This window comes from Budorcas taxicolor, chromosome 16 (genome assembly GCF_023091745.1).
Source record: "Budorcas taxicolor isolate Tak-1 chromosome 16, Takin1.1, whole genome shotgun sequence".
Taxonomy (NCBI): domain Eukaryota; kingdom Metazoa; phylum Chordata; class Mammalia; order Artiodactyla; family Bovidae; genus Budorcas; species Budorcas taxicolor.
In genome coordinates, this window is record NC_068925.1 from 80,457,482 (window position 1) to 80,473,824 (window position 16,343).

Sequence of the window (16,343 nt, forward strand, 5' to 3'; positions counted from 1 at the left end):
AGGAGCAGCAGGGGCCGAGTGCCTGCGATGAGTGAGCAGCGCCGGCAGCCTCGGTGTCAGCCACCCCAAGGCCTGCTGGCTGGTGGGGGGCGGCCATGGCGGCGTCTGGGGTGGCACTGTCTGGGTTCACAGCACAGAGGAGCGAGGTTTGGTCCAGGACGGCTCAGCTCTCCTGTGCAGGGCGCCCTCCCTCCTCCCCTCTTGCAGGTCCCTCTCGCTGGGTCACCCACTCACTTGGACATCTTCCTGCGTCTCCGCTCCTCAGCCTTGGCCTTCTGGGCGGAAGTCAGGCTCTCGGCCTCTGCCAGGTTGTCCACAGCGATGGCCAGGAAGACGTTGAGCAGGATGTCTGGGGCGCCGCTAAGGAGCCGGGGTGCTGGGCTCGGCAGAACCTGCCTGCCCCAGTGCTCCGGGCTTTTGGGGACTGACTCCTCCCCGCTGTCACCAGTCACCCTGAGGTCCCTTAACCTCCTGCTGGAAGGAGCTGCCCTACCGCTGTCCCCACATGGCACCTGCTGTGTCCCCTCCCCCGCTCCGGATGCTGGGCGCTCCCCGCCTCCCACAGAGGGCCCGGGCACCTGGACCCCCAGTCCCAGCCCGTCTCCCGGCCCCTCCCCACTCCGGGCTCTCTTCTGAGCCCTGCGCCCCAGGGGATACAGTTGCCGCAGACAAACAGGATGATGAAGTAGACGCAGACGAGCACCCCGGGGTAGGACGGGCCGCCGTAGGCCATGATCCCGTTGTACATCACCGAGTTCCAGTCCTCGCCTGTCAGCACCTGGGGTGGGGGGGAACAGAGGGATGTGAGCGTCTTCCCTGGGGACGACGCTGTCCAAGAGCCCCCTTCCAACGTCGCCCCCAAACCGTCCGCGGCTGGAGGGGATGGCTGGGGGCAGAGGAGGCGAGGCCCTGTCTGGCAGGCCAGGCAGCGAGCGGCTCTGGCCTACCTGGAAGACGCTGATGAGGGCCTGCGGGAAGCTGTCGAAGTTGCTGCGCCGCACCTCGGTGTCCTCGAAGTCATACCTGCCCCCGAAGAGCTGCATGCCCAGCAGGGCGAAGATGACGATGAAGAGGAAGAGCAGCAGCAGCAGCGAGGCGATGGAGCGGATGGAGTTGAGCAGCGATGCCACCAGGTTGCTCAGCGACGTCCAGTACCTGGAGGATGGGCAGGCCCGGGGCGCTGAGGTGGGGCTGCCTGGATCCAGAGCTCCCATCCCGGTTTGTCATCTCGTTCTCCTTTGTAGGGTGGCCGTTTGACTTCCGGGGCCACCACTAGACTCTGAACCCCACGGGGGTGAGGCCCACCCCTCCCCTGCACCCAGGGCCTGCGACCACTCCACGCCCCCTTCTCTGCTATCCTTTCTCACCACCCTCTTCTCCTCCTCCCCTCCCGGCTTCCTTTCCTTCCTCCCTCTCCCAGTCTCTTCCCTTTCCTTCCTCTTTTCCATGCCCCTCAATCGGCCTGGTGAGAGGTAAGTAAACAGGAGAGATGGGGGTGGAAGGGGGAAGGGTGCAGGGGCGGAGGAGGGCCGCGGGCGGGTGCGACCACGCCCCCTGCTGGAAGGGTAGAGGGGCGGGGAAGGGAGGCAGGAGGGAGGGGTGGCGGGACCACGCCCCCTGATGGAAAGGTGGAGAGGAGGGGCGGGGCAGGCGGATGGGCGGGACCATGCCCCAGTTGGGAGGGTGGAGGGGCGGGGCAAGCGGGAGGGGCGGGGCAGGCAGGAGGGGCGGGGCAGGCGGATGGGCGGGGCCATGCCCCGGTTGGGAGGGTGGAGGGGCGGGATACGACAGGCGGGAGGGGCGGGGCAAGCGGGAGGGGCGGGGCAGGCAGGAGGGGCGGGGCAGGCGGATGGGCGGGACCACGCCCCGGTTGGGAGAGTGGAAGGGCGGGACGCGACAGGGCAGGAGGGGCGGGGCAGGCAGGAGGTGTGGGGGTGGTGGGAGGGGCGGGGCGCCGGGACCACGCCGCCGCTGGAAGGGCAGAGGGGCGGGGCAGGGAGGCAGGAGGGTGGGGCGGCTGGAGGGGCGGGGCGCCGGAACCGCGCCGCCGCTCACTTGGTGATCTTGAAGATCCGCAGCAGACGGATGCAGCGCAGCACCGAGATGCCCAAGGGCGTCATGGCACCCGACTCCACCAGCAGGATCTCCAGGAGGCCGCTGCACACCACGAAGCAGTCGAAGCGGTTGAAGATGGACATGAAGTACTGGCGCAGGCCCAGCCCGTACATCTTCATCAGCATCTCCACGGTGAACAGGGCCAGCAGCACCCGGTTGGCCACGTCTGCAGGGCGGCCCGCGCAGCTCAGCGCCACTCCCCTGCGCATCCCGCCTGGGCTAGGCCCCCAGTGACCCCCCACTGCCAGCAACACAAGGGCGTCGAACGCGGCACCCTCCCCGCGTTTCCAGGACATCCTCCTCTCCCTGCGCTCCAGATCCAGTAAAACCTGGTGAATTTTCCCCACTGAAGGGACGCAGCCTAGATTTCTAACAAGGTAAACTGTACAGCGTTTGGCAGGCCCACCCTCCTCACTCCAGCAGTCAAGCCACAGGCATTTTAACCCCATTTCCTTGACCTCCCAGAAACACAGCAACCAGGGGTCGAACCCATGTCCCTTGCAGTGGAAGGGCAGAGTCCTAACCCACTGGGCTGCCAGAGAAGTCCCCTCTTGCCTTTTGAAACGTTCGCTTCCCTTGCATCCTGGATACCACATCCCCCGAGGATTTCTCCAGCTTCTCCTGTACCCCTCCACAGAGGCACCCCCACCTCACCCTGAGTGCTGCACTCAAGCTGAGCACGTGAGTACACACCGTCCTCTGGGGGCCTGGTGATGTCTTCTAAGGCCAAGCTTGATTAGCATGCCTGCCGGTGACTCCAGACTCTGACTTTTCAACCCAGACCTTCCACTGGGTCCCAGACCTACTTTGCGTCTGTCACCTCAACCTCTCACTGGGATGTCTCAAAGGGACCTCAAACTCAACATGCCCGAGATTAAGCTGATGGGGACTGCCTCACCTCTCCCACCCCCCAAAAATACCTGGTCACTGACTGTCTTCCCCATCTCAGCAAGTGGCACTGCCATTCATTTATCTGCATAGACCAGGGATCTCAAATTCACATCTGACCCCTCTTGGTGGATAGTGTTCACATTTTGTCCACACTGGTTATTGACAATGCGTTAACGATGCTTGACACACTTAAGGGGTTCTCAAGAATGTTGGCTGCAATGAGTGGATGGATGGCTGGTTGGATGGATGGATGGTTGTGTGGATGGGTGGATGGATGGATGGATGGATGGACAGATGGACAGATGCATGGATAGATTGATGGATGAGTGGATAGACAGATGGATGAATGCATACATGCATCTGATCTGAAACATTATTTCCTGTCTCCTCCCCACAGAAAAAGATGGTGTTCTGGAAGTTTTCCTTCTTTCATCTTTTTCATCGTTTTAACCAGAGTGTCTTTCTCCCGTCCAGCCTCCCCTCCTCTGTAATCTGCCTCTTACATTTACCTCCGCTGGGGCCCTCCCTATTTGACCTGGCATCACTCATTAATATCTGTCTTCTTCTTTGGCTCAGGAAGCTCCTTGAAGGTGGGAGAGGGACCTTCCTTCTGTGTCCCCTGCATTCTTTACTTGGCCTTACATAGAGTGTGTATGCTATAAACACTTGGTGAGAGGCTGCTGTGTCTGGAGTAGAACTCGAACGAACTTGGATGTCTGAAGCGCTCAGTTACTGCTCACCGGTCCATCCGATAGCTGTGTTTGTGATCATTTGCCCAGGCACCTGGCAAGCACCTGGCAGGTCCCCAGTGTGTTGCTGTTATTAATATTTCCCCTGGTAATGCCACGAGGAAGAGAGGACCACCACTAGAGTTTCTAGAAAATGATGTCAACATCTAACTGACTTCACAGAACCTGAGGCACCACTGGCTTTGCCTGCCAGTCACGTGTCTCACCTTGCAGGTGGGTCAACCAGAGAGGCTGGTGGTGGTGCTCTGAGGCGATCGACAGTGTGTTGAGAGCGACGATCAGGATGACCAGCCAGTAGAAGACCCTGGACTTCACCACATCGTGGCACTTCCAGCGGAAGACGCGGTTCCACTGCCTCCAGTGTCGGCTGAGAAGCAGGCAGGGAAGGAGCGGAAGAGGTTGTGTTACCAGAGCCCCCACCTCCCCAAGGCTTCCTTCAGGCTGCTCTGGCCACACTTAGTCTGACCACGCACTCCCTCCTTCAGCCACACCAGAGGAGACAAGAATGTGAGCTGCAGAGACAAGTGGCAAATCTTGCCTCCTAGAGCAAATATCTCCACATTTCAGAGGAGAACAGCAGCGATGCTGACCTTGGGGGTCACTAGAGACAACGCAGGTGCTGAGTTTAGCGCAGTGCCAGGCCCAGAGTAGGGCTCCATACGTTTCCATCTTAAGTAAAGCCACACTGGGATGACCCGTTTCGCTGGTCATAAGGTCAATTCTTTAGCAAATTGGTCATATTGGTGTTGGGGAGGGTTCACAGAAGGGGCACCTCCATCACTGGCACAACCTTTGTGCAGCGTTTACCTGGGCTCAGAATCTCCACTCCCTCTGACCCAGCAAGTCTATTTCTAGGAATCCACCAGGCAGAGATGAACTCTTACAACTGTTCCCTTCGGCACTGTTTGTACTGCCCCAAACTGGACAGATTAACTGGGCTATGACGTATTCATGCTGTGGAATATTTTATGTTCAAAGACTTACCGCCAGAAGGTGTGTGTGTGAGCTATCACACCTTGCAAAGGTGCAGAGGGACCTTAAATGCGTGTCACTAAGTAAAAAGAGCCCGCCTGAGATCACACACTGTGACATTCTGGGAAAGGCAAGACTTTGGAGACAGTAAGCTCAGTGGTAGGTTGCCAGGAATAGGAGGTGGAGGTGTGAATAGGCAGAAAACAGAGGCTTTTTAGGGCAGCAAAAATACTCCGTATGATATTATAACGGTGGGTATGCATCATCAAACACAGGATGAGCCCCAACGTAAACTGGACTCGGGGTGATGATGCTGTCCACGCAGGCTCCTGAGTTGTAACAAACGGCCCATCTGGTGGCGGTGCTGATGGTGGGGGCCCTGGGCATGGTCAAGGGGAGGGCAGGTGGGCAGTCTCTGCACCTTCTGCTCAGTTTTGCTGTGAATCTGAAACTGCTCCGAGAAAAGAAAGTCTTTTTTTAAAACAAGTTTCTGTGTGTATAAATTTGCCCTAAATAGAGCATTCTAAATTTAGAATGTCAGCTTCCAGTTTATGAGTGGGTCGCATTCATGTATCCAGCAAGCCCTCCTGTGTGTTGGGTCCTTTTGTTTGTTCTGAAGTGACAGCGGTCAGTATGAGAAATGCTGTCATGTAAAAAACTCATGTGTGTATGTGCGTGTGTGCACACGCGTGCATGTGTATGTAGGAGAGATGAATGCGTAGAAGCAGCCTTGGAGGGATGCAAATCTGTTACCATGGTTACCTCTTTGAAGGGCAGCAAGGACTTCATCTTTTCTTTGGTGCGTTTCTCTATTGTTGGATCTCTCAAAGTCACAATTGTGTGTGAATTTGGAAGCAGCCAATCAAATAAACACACGGCCCTCTTGAGACAAAGATGCCAGGGCTCTAGCCCCTGCCCCAGAGGCCTGCGACGCTGCCCGCCTACCCTGCTGGAGCAGAGGTTCCCGGGGCTAATTACCCCACCAGCTCCCAGTGTCTCCCTCACGCGATGTGGAAATAGGTCATTTGCTCAATGCCCTCCTCCTGCACTCAGGGAACGTGACCCAGAAGCCACCCACGGCGGGTGACTGGGGCTGGGGGGGACCCGGAGCCGGGCAGACACTCACACGAACTGGATGACTTTGTTCAAGCCCGCGATTTCGTACAGGCTCTCCGTGTCGGAGCCACCTTCATCCAGAGCCAGCTTCCCTGGGGACAGAGAGGCATGGGCGGCCAGGCTCCCCTCTGGGCTGGACGCACCAGGAAAGGGCACAGACCAGGGGCACCTGGGACAGTGGCCCTGCGTGGGCCTGGACCCCTCCCCCTGCGCTGTCCTGATTCCCGGGAGCCAGAGAACCTGCACCGTCGGGAGGGTGGTTCCTGGGGGCAGTGGGGTACTTTGGTAGTCAGTGCTCTGGGCGGGCTCTGGGCACACCTGGCCACCTCCACCTCGAGGCACCAGGCTTGCCCTCTAGGGGCCATGCTTCCTCATCTGCAAAGTGGGGCCCTCAGTCCTGCTCATCAAGCCCTGGGGCTGTGGGGGAGCAGGGCGTGGGGATGCCCTTATGGGGGCCGGCACGAGGGCAGCTTGGGGCGGGGTGCTGACTGTCGCCCATGGTTCCCACCTTCTCTCAAGTCATCCACGTCCATGACCTCGCCCTGCGTGATCCAGCTCAGGTAGCCCCGGAGGTCCTCCTCCAGCTGCTGCTTCTCCCGCAGCTTCTGGAATGTTCCCCTGGACTTGGCCTTCTCCCGCTCCTTGGTGAATTCCCTGCACGGGGCCAGGGAGGAGAAGGAGGAGGAACCAGTTGCGGGGATGGAGCTTCTTGGGTCACTGAGCCCCTTCTGAGGCTGGACGCACCCACCCTCCTGGCCTGGGTATCGCACTGGTCTGGGGACCTTCCAGGGGCCGAGGGCAGCCCTCCCCGCAGTCCTCCAGGATACTTGGCACACTTGGCCCCCCGCTATTGTTCCTTCTCGTCCCATCTCATTTCTCCGGCCTCGTCTTGGGTGACCTTGGGCAGGGGTTAGTGACACGACCATCCACTGCCTAACAGAGCTGCCTGGATCCTCCTGAGACAGGCTGGGACCTGCGACCCTTTGCACACTGCTTGCACCTGGACACACCTCTCCTCCAGCAGCAAAGATACAAAGAAACGACGTGGGACGAAAAATACCTGCATGCAGCTGGGGCAGACTCTGGACCAAACTACACAAAGACAAAAAAAACAAAACGCCCAACTGCCATTTCTGGAGAGCCCGGAGCAGCAGCTTGCTACACATGCCCCATATACTCAACACCACAAAGGCCTGGGCACACCACCTCGGCCCCCTCCTGCGGCCCCAGGAACTAGCAAGGGAGGCTCTGGCTTGTTGCTGCCTCCTGCAGCTGGTGCAGGAACCCCAGTGAAGTCTGGCCCTGGTCAGTTTATAGTGCCTGGGGAAGGCCGAGAACTGCCTCATATCACTCGTTTTCCCTGCAGCCCTGACCCTTTAGGCCGCCTGATGGATTTAGTTCTGCTTACAGACCTAAGGCCTCGGGGGCCGGGTAGGGGCTGCTGGGCCTCAAAGAAACCAGACTGCAGCAGTCGTACAGGGGACCTGAGGGTCGGGGAAGGCTTCGGGGAGGGCGGGGGCAGCCAGCCTGAGGGGCGGGGGGCAGCCAGCCTGAGGGTCTGCTCACACTGCCTGCGCCCTCACACTGCTGGGCAGGGTCCAAGAGGGGTTCTTGGCCACTTTGTGCCCCAGTCCGTTCGGGGCTCCTGTGAAAGCTGTGGGTCCCTCCTCAGAACCATGGGGAAAATGCTCCATTTAGGTTAGGGTTAGGAGCATTTTGAGCAGCGTTGTAAAGTGTTTCATTTGGAAACCAGAGCCTGACAATGGAACCAGTGGTATGAACATGTAGTTGTTGAGACATAAAGAAATGGTGTTGAAATTACATATAAAACTCCAGGAGTTGGTGAAAGGCAGGGAAGCCTGGCCTGCTGCAGTTCGTGGGGTCACAAAGGGTCGGACATGACTTAGCAGCTGAACAAATGCTTCTTTAGTAGTTCATTAATTGGCAAGATCTAGTCTCAGTCCTAAAAACCATCATCTTTCCAGGCAGTGATACTTGCGACACTGGGATCTGCCAAGGGCTTCCTACTGGGACGAGTCACGGGCGGCGCCATGACCACTCCATGAAAGAAGGGTCGAGTTTCAGTCAGAGTCGAAAATGGAAGCAGGGCCTTCTTCTCCAAGTCCACAGACCCCCCCCCCCCCCCCGCCCCCAGTGCCAGGAGAGCAGCTCCTGGGGCTGGTGGTGGCCGCTTCCAGGCTGCCTGCCACGGTTGCAGTGGAGCCTCACAGAGGCATGACCACGAGCACGCAGCACCCGTGGTGTGCCAGCCTCTGCTCTAAGAACGTTATGGGAACCGACTCATGCGTTCTCCCAACCAGCCTGTGAAGCAGGCCCTGACGTTATTCCTCTGTGTCAGAGGTGAAACCTGAGGCACAGAGGGGCTAGGGAGTTAGCAAAGGCCACTCAGCCAGCCAGCAGCAGCGCCAGGCTTTAAACCGGGGCCCCTTGCCCCAGTCTGCACGCTCAGCCCGGAGGCCATTCTTGGAGCTGAGCCTCAGACCTTGCACCTCCAGGGGCTGCAGGCCGGGGTCTTGGGGGGTTCATGCACAGGGGCCGAAGGAAGCGAGGATGGAAGAAGGCTCGAGGAGGAGGGAGGGGGTGGAGCAAGGAGGGCTCTCCCTGCATCTTCGCTCTTCCTTGCTAGCGAGGAGCCTGCTCCCAGCTAAAGGGGACCCGGGCAGGAGTGGGTGTTCTAAGTCACACCCCCTGCCCTCTTCCCTCTCTCCCTCCCCGCCCCTCCTTCTCCCCCTCCATTCCCCCCGCCCCAGCTGCCTCTAGCCCCTCACCCGCTGAGGACGCCCAGCACCAGGTTGAGGATGAAGAAGGAGCCCAGCAGGATGAGGGTGACAAAGTATATCCAGGGCCACTCGTTCCCGATGGCGTCGTTCACCTGGGCAGACATGGGCGTGAGTCCCCGGCGTGCAGGCCCAGGCCCTCCGCAAGCTGGCCCGCTCGCCGCACCTGGCCACCTAGGTCCCGCCTGAAGACGGAGCACTGGGGCCTTCCTGACGGCTACCTGGCCGGCGGGACGGAGCCCTGCCTCCCTCCAACCACCCGGCTCCCTGCCTGGACCCCGTCTTGCTGGCTGGCACCAGCCTCCTCTCCAGCCAAGATTTCTCCCAGTAGAAACACTCCAAGCCTCGACCTGCGCTCGGCCGGCTCCTTCAGGAACCGCCTGTGGCTGCAGTGAGTCCCCCGGCATCTCTGAGCCCTGTCCCAACGCCTCCTGAACTGACGATGTGAGCTCGCCCCTCACAGGCTGGTCACAGGCGAAACGACACGTGTGACAGTCCTTTGAAACGTTTAATAACCGGCTCCCATGATCTGAGCTCACGAGAGCCAGTCACACTAATCCTTTACGTTTGCAAAGCATTTGACAGTTCTCCAACTGTCCCACATAGGCAGTGTCACCCCCTGGCCAGGCTCCGGGGTTGGAGCTGGGGGGATTAGAGGTCAGTCTTGGCCATGTCGCTCACTAGCCACCATAGGCCAAATCACTGAACCTCTCTGAGCCTCAGTTTCCTTATCCAGAAAATGGGATCATGCCTTCCATCGCTGGAGGATCAAATAGCTCTAAGTAACACCAAAAAAGAACCTTCTCAACAGAAGGACCACACACTGGGTGTGCATCGGTACTGTGGGGACCCAGTTAACAGACTCACTAACCATCTAACTACCCGATGATGGAGCTGGTATTTTTATTCTACAGACGAGGGACCTGGTATCCAATCGTCTTTTTACGGGAGAGCAGCCTTGCCCAGCAGTGAGGAGAGAGACTCTCCAGGTCCTTCCTCCCTCGGGAAATCTGAGATTCCTGGCCATCAGGGGCGAGTCACTCACAGCCAGGCTTGGGGACAAGGTAGGAGCTGAAACAGAAGCCGCCGAGCTCCTGGTTTCCATCCTCACTGCTCCTGGGGCTGCGGACACAGGTGGTACCCCAACCCCTCCCCCCGGGATGCTGGAGGGGAGGGGAGCAGCGGGCCCTCCGGGGTCCAGGACTGGCAGCCCCACCAACAGCCCCGAGCCCACGGGTGAGGGGACAGCCGGCAGTCTCGGGCCGAGACCCACCCAGTAGAGGACGTCTGTCCAGCCCTCCATGGTGATGCACTGATATACGGTGAGCATGGAGAAGCCGAAGTTGTCGAAGTGGGTGATGCCGTGGTTGGGGCCGGGCCACCCGCCGCGGCACTCGCTGCCGCTGATGGTGCAGGGGCGGCCGGAGCCCGTCCGGGCGCAGGGGGACGGCTTCTCATTCTCCACCGTGGCCACGATGTCTGAGGGCGGGCGGCGAGAGCAGTGAGCCCCAGGCGGGAACGGGAGGGGGCGTCTCAACAAGACTGTGAAGTCGGGAGGACAGCCCCGCGGGGGCGTGTGGTGCAGACCGCAGGGAGGCTGGGGGGGCGTGGGTACGGATCCAGGCAGGGATCCACGGATATGGGTAGGCACAGCGACGCCTGCGGGCAGCAGCTCCAGGCAGACCTCCCTGGAGGCGAGGCTTCTAGAGACCCCAGGCTGCGAGGCACGCCGTGGATCACTTGTACCCACAGAGCTTCGCAGAAGGAGGCAGCGGGGGCGGAGGTGTGGGCAGGCTCTCCCGCCGACTTGAGAGCTCCGTCTGGGGCGCTGAAACAGAGCCCGCCCCGCCCGCCCCGCCCCCCGCCCGCCCCGCCCCCCGCCCGCCCCGCCCCCCGCCCGCCCCGCCCCCCGCCCGCCCCGCCCCCCGCCCGCCCCGCCCCCCGCCCGCCCCGCCCCCCGCCCGCCCCGCCCCCCGCCCGCCCCGCCCCCCGCCCGCCCCGCCCCCCGCCCGCCCCGCCCGCCCCGCCCCCCGCCCCCCGCCCCCGGCCCCGCCCGCCCCGCCCCCGCCCCCGGCCCCGCCCGCCCCGCCCCCGCCCCCGGCCCCGCCCCGGCCCCGCCCGCCCCGCCCCCGCCCCCGGCCCCGCCCCGGCCCCGCCCCGCCCCGGCCCCGGCCCCGCCCCACCCCGCCCGCCCCGCCCTCCGCACCCCCGCCCCCCGCCCCCCGCCATCAGCATCCCCGCCCCACGGCGCACGCCCGCCCCGCCCCGCCCCGCCCCGCAGCGCACCCGGCCCCGGCCCGCCCCCGGCCCCGCCCCGCCCCGCCCCGCCCCCGGCCCCGCCCCGCCCCGCAGCGCACCCGTGCCGATGAAGTAGCACGTCTTGTGCATCTTGCCCTTGAAGAGCTCGAGGCCGACGATGGCGTAGATGACGACCATGAAGAGCACCAGCAGGGCGATGTGGAAGAGCGGCAACATGGCCTTGAAGATGGAGTTGAGGACCACCTGCAGGCCTGCGGGGCGGGGGCGCGGACTCAGCTTCCCTCGCTCTCCTGGCCCTCCCGGGACACCGAGCCCGCAGGGGCCTAGAACCGGGGCAGGGAGCAGGCCGGGGGAGGGGCAGGGCTGCGCCACCCACTGGGCACCCCGGACACCAGCCGGAGCGGGCGGAGCACGCGGAAGGCCCGCAGCGCCTTGACGTCCAGGCCCGCGCCTTTGCTGCTCATCGGGGCCGTGTTGCTCTGGATGAGGTTGACCTGCTCCAGGATCACGGTGAAGACCCTGCGGCGACCAAAGAGGGAGACGGGCCCGCGGTCAGCTAGGCCTCTGCCCGGGGTCGGGGCCCTTGTCCCGTCCGGGGACCTGTAGGGAGGTGGGGAGGGGCAGGTATGAGGCCCCACGCCGGGGGCGGCTCTGGCGATGTCTGTCTGCCCGGGGGATTTTAGAGAAGACCCGCAGCCGTGTTCAGGCTCAGTGAGACGAACGCTGGGCCCATCGGTGATGTCCACTCTGGCCCTGAAGGTGCGGGTGGAGGCGCTGGGGTCACAGCATCTGTGTCAGGCCTGGGGGCTGAGCACACCCCGGAGTGGGTGGGCGGTTCCAGCCGCCAGGCACCGGTGGCGGGTGGTCGGGAGGAGAAAGCCCAGGGCTGGCTCTCCTGCGGGCATTCCTCCTGCTGCCGTCTGACAAAGCCCCGGCCGTCCTTCCTGCTCTCAGGGCGCTCTGAGGTCCATCTCAAGCCCTTCTGTATCCTGTTGACAGCTGCCCCTGGACCGCACCACACAGGAGCGTGACCTCCAGCCAGGAGTGCGTCCAGGGCAGAGGCTGACCCACAGAATCCCCCTCCTCTCCGTGTTCTGCCCAGAGCAGTACTGTACAATTGGTAAGTAAGCACCATGCTTCTTACTGACTTGAAGGGCGGCTTAGTGGTTAAGACAGCAGCCTCTGGAGTAAGTTGTGTGTTTGGTTCAGTCGCTCAGTCGTGTCTGACTCTTTCTGACCCCACGGTGGCAGCACACCAGGCTCCCTGTCCTTCACTACCCCCTGGAGCCTGCTCAGACTCATGTCCTTCGAGTCAGTGATGCCGTCCCACCGTCTCATCCTCTGACGAACTCTTTTCCTGCTGCGCTTGGTCTTTCCCAGCATCGGTGACTTTTCCAGTGAGTTGTCTGTTGGCATCAGATGACCAAAATGCTAAAGCTTCAGCTTCAGCGTCAGTCTTTCCAGTGAATATTCAGGGTTGATCTCCTTTAAGATTGACTGGTTTGATCTCCTTGCTGTCCAAGCAAGACCTTCTGGAATCTTCTCCAACACCACAGTTCAAAGGCATCAATTCTTTGGCGTTCTGCCTTCTTTACGTCCAGCTCTCACAATCGTACATGCCCACTGGGAAGCCCTGTTATAGTTAGGTGGTGGCTGCTATATCTTATCTCATGGGCTTAGCCATGCTCCCCCTGACCCCACTCCCAGTTCATATGCTGAAACCCTAACTCCTAGGATCTCAGAATATGACTGTATTTGAAGATAGGACTCTAAAGAAGCGACTCAAGTGAAAAGGAGGCTGTTAGGGTGGGCTCTAATTGTCTGACTGCTACCCTTAGTACAAGAGGAAACGTGGCACACCCCACATGGGCACGTGCACCACAGGGGTGTGTGTGGATAGAGGAAGGACCACGTGGGGATTCAGCAAGAAGGTGGCCATCGGCAAGCCAAGAAGGGAGGCCTCAGGAGAAGCCTGGGAACACCTTGACCTTGGACTTCCAGCCTCCAGAAGAGTCAGAAAATACGTTTTTGTGGTATCCGCCCCGGTCTGTGGCTTCTTGTCATGGCGGCCCCAGCGGACTCGTGTGCTTCCTGCATGCTCAGTCCCTTCAGTCGTGTCTGACCCTTTGTGGCCCCGTGGACTGTGCACCAGGAGGGCACGAGGCTCCTCTGTCCATGAGATTCTCCAGGCAAGAATACTGGAGCGGCTTGTTATGTCCTCCTCCTCCAGGGGATCTTCCCGACCCAGAGACCGAACATGCATCTCACGTCTCCTGCATTGGCAGGCGGGTTCTCTACCGCCAGCGCCACCTGGGAACCCCACGCAGACTCCTGCAGGTTACCAAATGTCCATTCTCGTGAACTCAAGAGACACGTGCTCCACACAGGTCCGTGGAGAGATGGTAATGAAGGCTGAGAATTTTATGAACGTCCAGGAAGTGCTGGGTCCTGGAAGCAGGCACACGTTTCCAGCCGTGTGTGCAGAGAGCAAGCAGGCTGGCAGTGCCGGCTGGGGAGGGTGTGACTGGCTGGTGCCCCCACTGCCCCCACCCCGCTCACCGCTGTACCTGCCTCTGGGCCCTGGGGTCCCCACCAGGCTCAGCCCCGAACCCCAGCCTGTCTCACCCCAGGAAGACGATGATGAAGTCCAGCACGTTCCAGCCGCTGCGCAGGTAGGCGTCCTGGTGGAACAGGAAGCCGTAGGCGATGATCTTCATGGCGGCCTCGATGGAGAAGACGATGAGGAAGAAGTATTCCAGCTTCTCCTGCGGGGCGAGGGGGTCACATCAGGGCTCAGCCGCCTCGGGACTCCTGCCCCTGCTACCTTACCACCTGGGTCCCTCCTTCCTGCAGGGCCCCTCCCCAGGGGGCCGCACCAGGCCCTGGGGCCGCCTCTGACGTCCTCTGTTCCTCTTCCCGCTCTGTCTTCTGAGCGTATCCCCAGCTGCAAAAGCCACAGGTGTTTCTACCTGGTTCCTTTCCTGTCTTACTAAAATATAGGCGGTGTTGATTTTTTGCTCTTTTATTTTTTGGCCACACTGCCTTGTGGAATCTTGGTTCAAGGACCAGAGACCAAAATGACGACCCCTGCAGTGGAAGGGCAGAGTCAACCTCTGGGGCACCAGGGAAGTTCCTCTTTTTTCAAAAAATGACTCTGCATCTCCAGGCTAGAGTGGGATGAATGGATGAACAGGCTGGACAGCCGCCGGATGAAGGCCCCACGTGGCTCCTGTGTGGGCATCTTCTCCCTCATCCCGAGGACTCACGGGAGGAGGGTTGGGGAGCACTCACTAGGGTTCCAGGGGGGCCTTCCAGGCTGGTCAGAGCCTTCCCTTTCATCCACTTTCTGTGACCCCCTCCGCCCAGCCCACGTGCCCACATCCAAAGCTGGCAGGCACCACTTGGCGGGCACAAGCGCCATCACGCAGGGTGGGGGCATTGCGGGGTCACTGCCGTGGAGGGGGCCCCAGAGTTCAGGGGCTAAGGCTCCTGGCTCAGCCCCCACCGCCCAGCCCCCAACTGAAGGGGGGCTCCTCTGGGCCTCTCCAGACCCCGCCCCACCCCCACCCTGGCCCAGTCACCCCTCCCTGTCCCCGGGTCCAGGAGGCAGCTATTTCCAAAGTAGCAGCTCACCCTGTCAGGGCTCCAGGCTGACACCGCTGTCTTCTGAGCCAGGGTTCAGAGCTCTGTACCCGCCCCCGCCCCGTGCCTCCCACAGGCTTGACTCCTGGATGGCCCTGCGCGAGGAGGCCTGAGTCCTACCACCCATACCTGTGTCCCCACGGGTCACCTGCCCCCGCCCGGCCAGCACCCGGCAGAGCCATTGGTACGTTAGGGCCACCCGGTTAGCGGCTCGGACAAGAGTTCACTTTTACTTCCAAAAAGGTAGGCTTGGGAGGCAAGGTCGCCAAAAGCTCATTCACACGGATCCGGTTGCAGAGACCTCCCCATTTAGTATTTAGAGAATTTTCCTAAAAGCACAGTTTCCCCTTCTGTCCAGAGAGGAAAACTGAGGCACATGTGGGCTAAGCCTGCTTTCCTTAATGGGCTCTTTATTTCTTCCACCAGCTTGTAAGCCCAAAGCTTTCTCCTTCTTCCAGAAAACGGCACTGTAGGACTGGAAGGTAAGGCTGCATCCTGCTGAAGGGCTTGTGGAGGGCCTGTGCTTGAGCTAAGTAAGGCAGCCAGGAACTGGGGCCATGGCCCTGGTGGGGGTCACTGTCCAGGGGCCATCCCATGGCTCCCTGCGAGGGTGGGGGCAGCACAGCAGAGCTGAGGGGGATGGGGGTCCCGTCCCCTGCAGGGCAGGCCACTGGGAGTCCAGCAGCCCGAGGGGGCAGAAGGAGCAGTGAGTGAAGTCAAGTCAGCATTTAAATGCTCCAGCGGCTGCTGCCCCAGGGGCAGAAGTGGGCTTAGCGGAGGGAAAACAGGGCCCAGAATAGCTGCAGAGCTCACAGGCCAGGCGGCCGGCCACACACCAGCAAGGGAGGGGGGCGCCTGCACCTGCCCCTGCCCATCCTGCTTCCGCTTGGCCACCAGGGAGCTTGTCGAGGCCACGGGTCACTCAGGGTCCGCTGCTGTTAGCTCCGGCCCGACCCTGACGCGCGTGGAGTTACCGAGCTCTGCGTGGGCACCTGTGTGTACATGCGTCCCGCCGAGGCAGGGGGCTGGGCCCCTTCCTCCGCCACAGGAACGGGGTCACGTGGAGTCACTGCAGGCCCCCGGCCCTGGCTCTCTCCCCGCTGCTCACTAAGCGCCACCCTGGAGGCCATCTGAAGGCCCCGGTGGCCAGCCTTCGTGGAGCTCCCTGGCTGCCTGCTCCGCCCGCGCCCCCTTCCCTTCGGCTGTGCCTGTGTCCCCCTGCACCGCCCTGCTGGTTCTCACGGAGCCGTGGCCCGCGGTCCTGTCCGGGGGCAGCCAGGGCTGGGCTCCGTGTGTCCCGCCTCTACCTGAACGCCCCTCCCCAGATCCCGCTCCTCCACATGGTCCTGGCTAGGCTGATGGCACCAACTTGCTGAGTGGGACTCCCACCTGGCTCTCTCTGGACGCCTCCCACTGCTCTGCCCTGGGCCCCAGCACCTACCATGTCCAAACCTTTCTGCACCCTAGCGTTTTCTGACCCGCCTGCCCCCAAACTCACACAACCTGTGCCCCCACACCTTCTAGGCCCATACGACCCCCGGACACCCCCCACGTGACATCCAGGCCCCTGGATCTCCCGCTGCCCCTGCCCCTCTGCCTGCATCCCCGGGCCCCTCAGCCCAGCAGACGTCACACCCGCCAACAGCCCTCTGAGCTCCCAGGGCGAGCTCCTCCCATGTGTCCCTCCGTCCCCGCAAACACGGGGCCGCTCTTCACCACCCCTCCCCCAGCTGCAGCTCTGAGACCACACGTGGGGTCCTGAAGCTTGGGGCTGCCCGTGGTTTCTCTGCCGCCAAACAGA

At 61.6% G+C, this 16,343-nt stretch overlaps 1 protein-coding gene across 2 annotated transcripts in view; it reads right to left on the minus strand.

Annotated features, from left to right (window-relative positions):
- CACNA1S (calcium voltage-gated channel subunit alpha1 S) overlaps positions 1–16,343 on the minus strand; it is a 57,745-nt gene that overhangs the window by 28,381 nt on the left and 13,021 nt on the right. For both annotated transcript variants that reach the window (XM_052653454.1, XM_052653453.1), the window contains exons 3-14: positions 13,526–13,665; positions 11,277–11,419; positions 10,999–11,151; positions 9,915–10,120; positions 8,633–8,736; positions 6,352–6,497; positions 5,854–5,935; positions 3,962–4,122; positions 2,056–2,281; positions 948–1,155; positions 658–778; positions 235–349 (exon numbers count right to left, since the gene is read on the minus strand). In XM_052653454.1, coding sequence (XP_052509414.1) covers positions 235–349; positions 658–778; positions 948–1,155; positions 2,056–2,281; positions 3,962–4,122; positions 5,854–5,935; positions 6,352–6,497; positions 8,633–8,736; positions 9,915–10,120; positions 10,999–11,151; positions 11,277–11,419; positions 13,526–13,665 — 1,805 coding nt within the window. The remainder of the gene's footprint in view (positions 1–234; positions 350–657; positions 779–947; positions 1,156–2,055; positions 2,282–3,961; positions 4,123–5,853; positions 5,936–6,351; positions 6,498–8,632; positions 8,737–9,914; positions 10,121–10,998; positions 11,152–11,276; positions 11,420–13,525; positions 13,666–16,343) is intronic.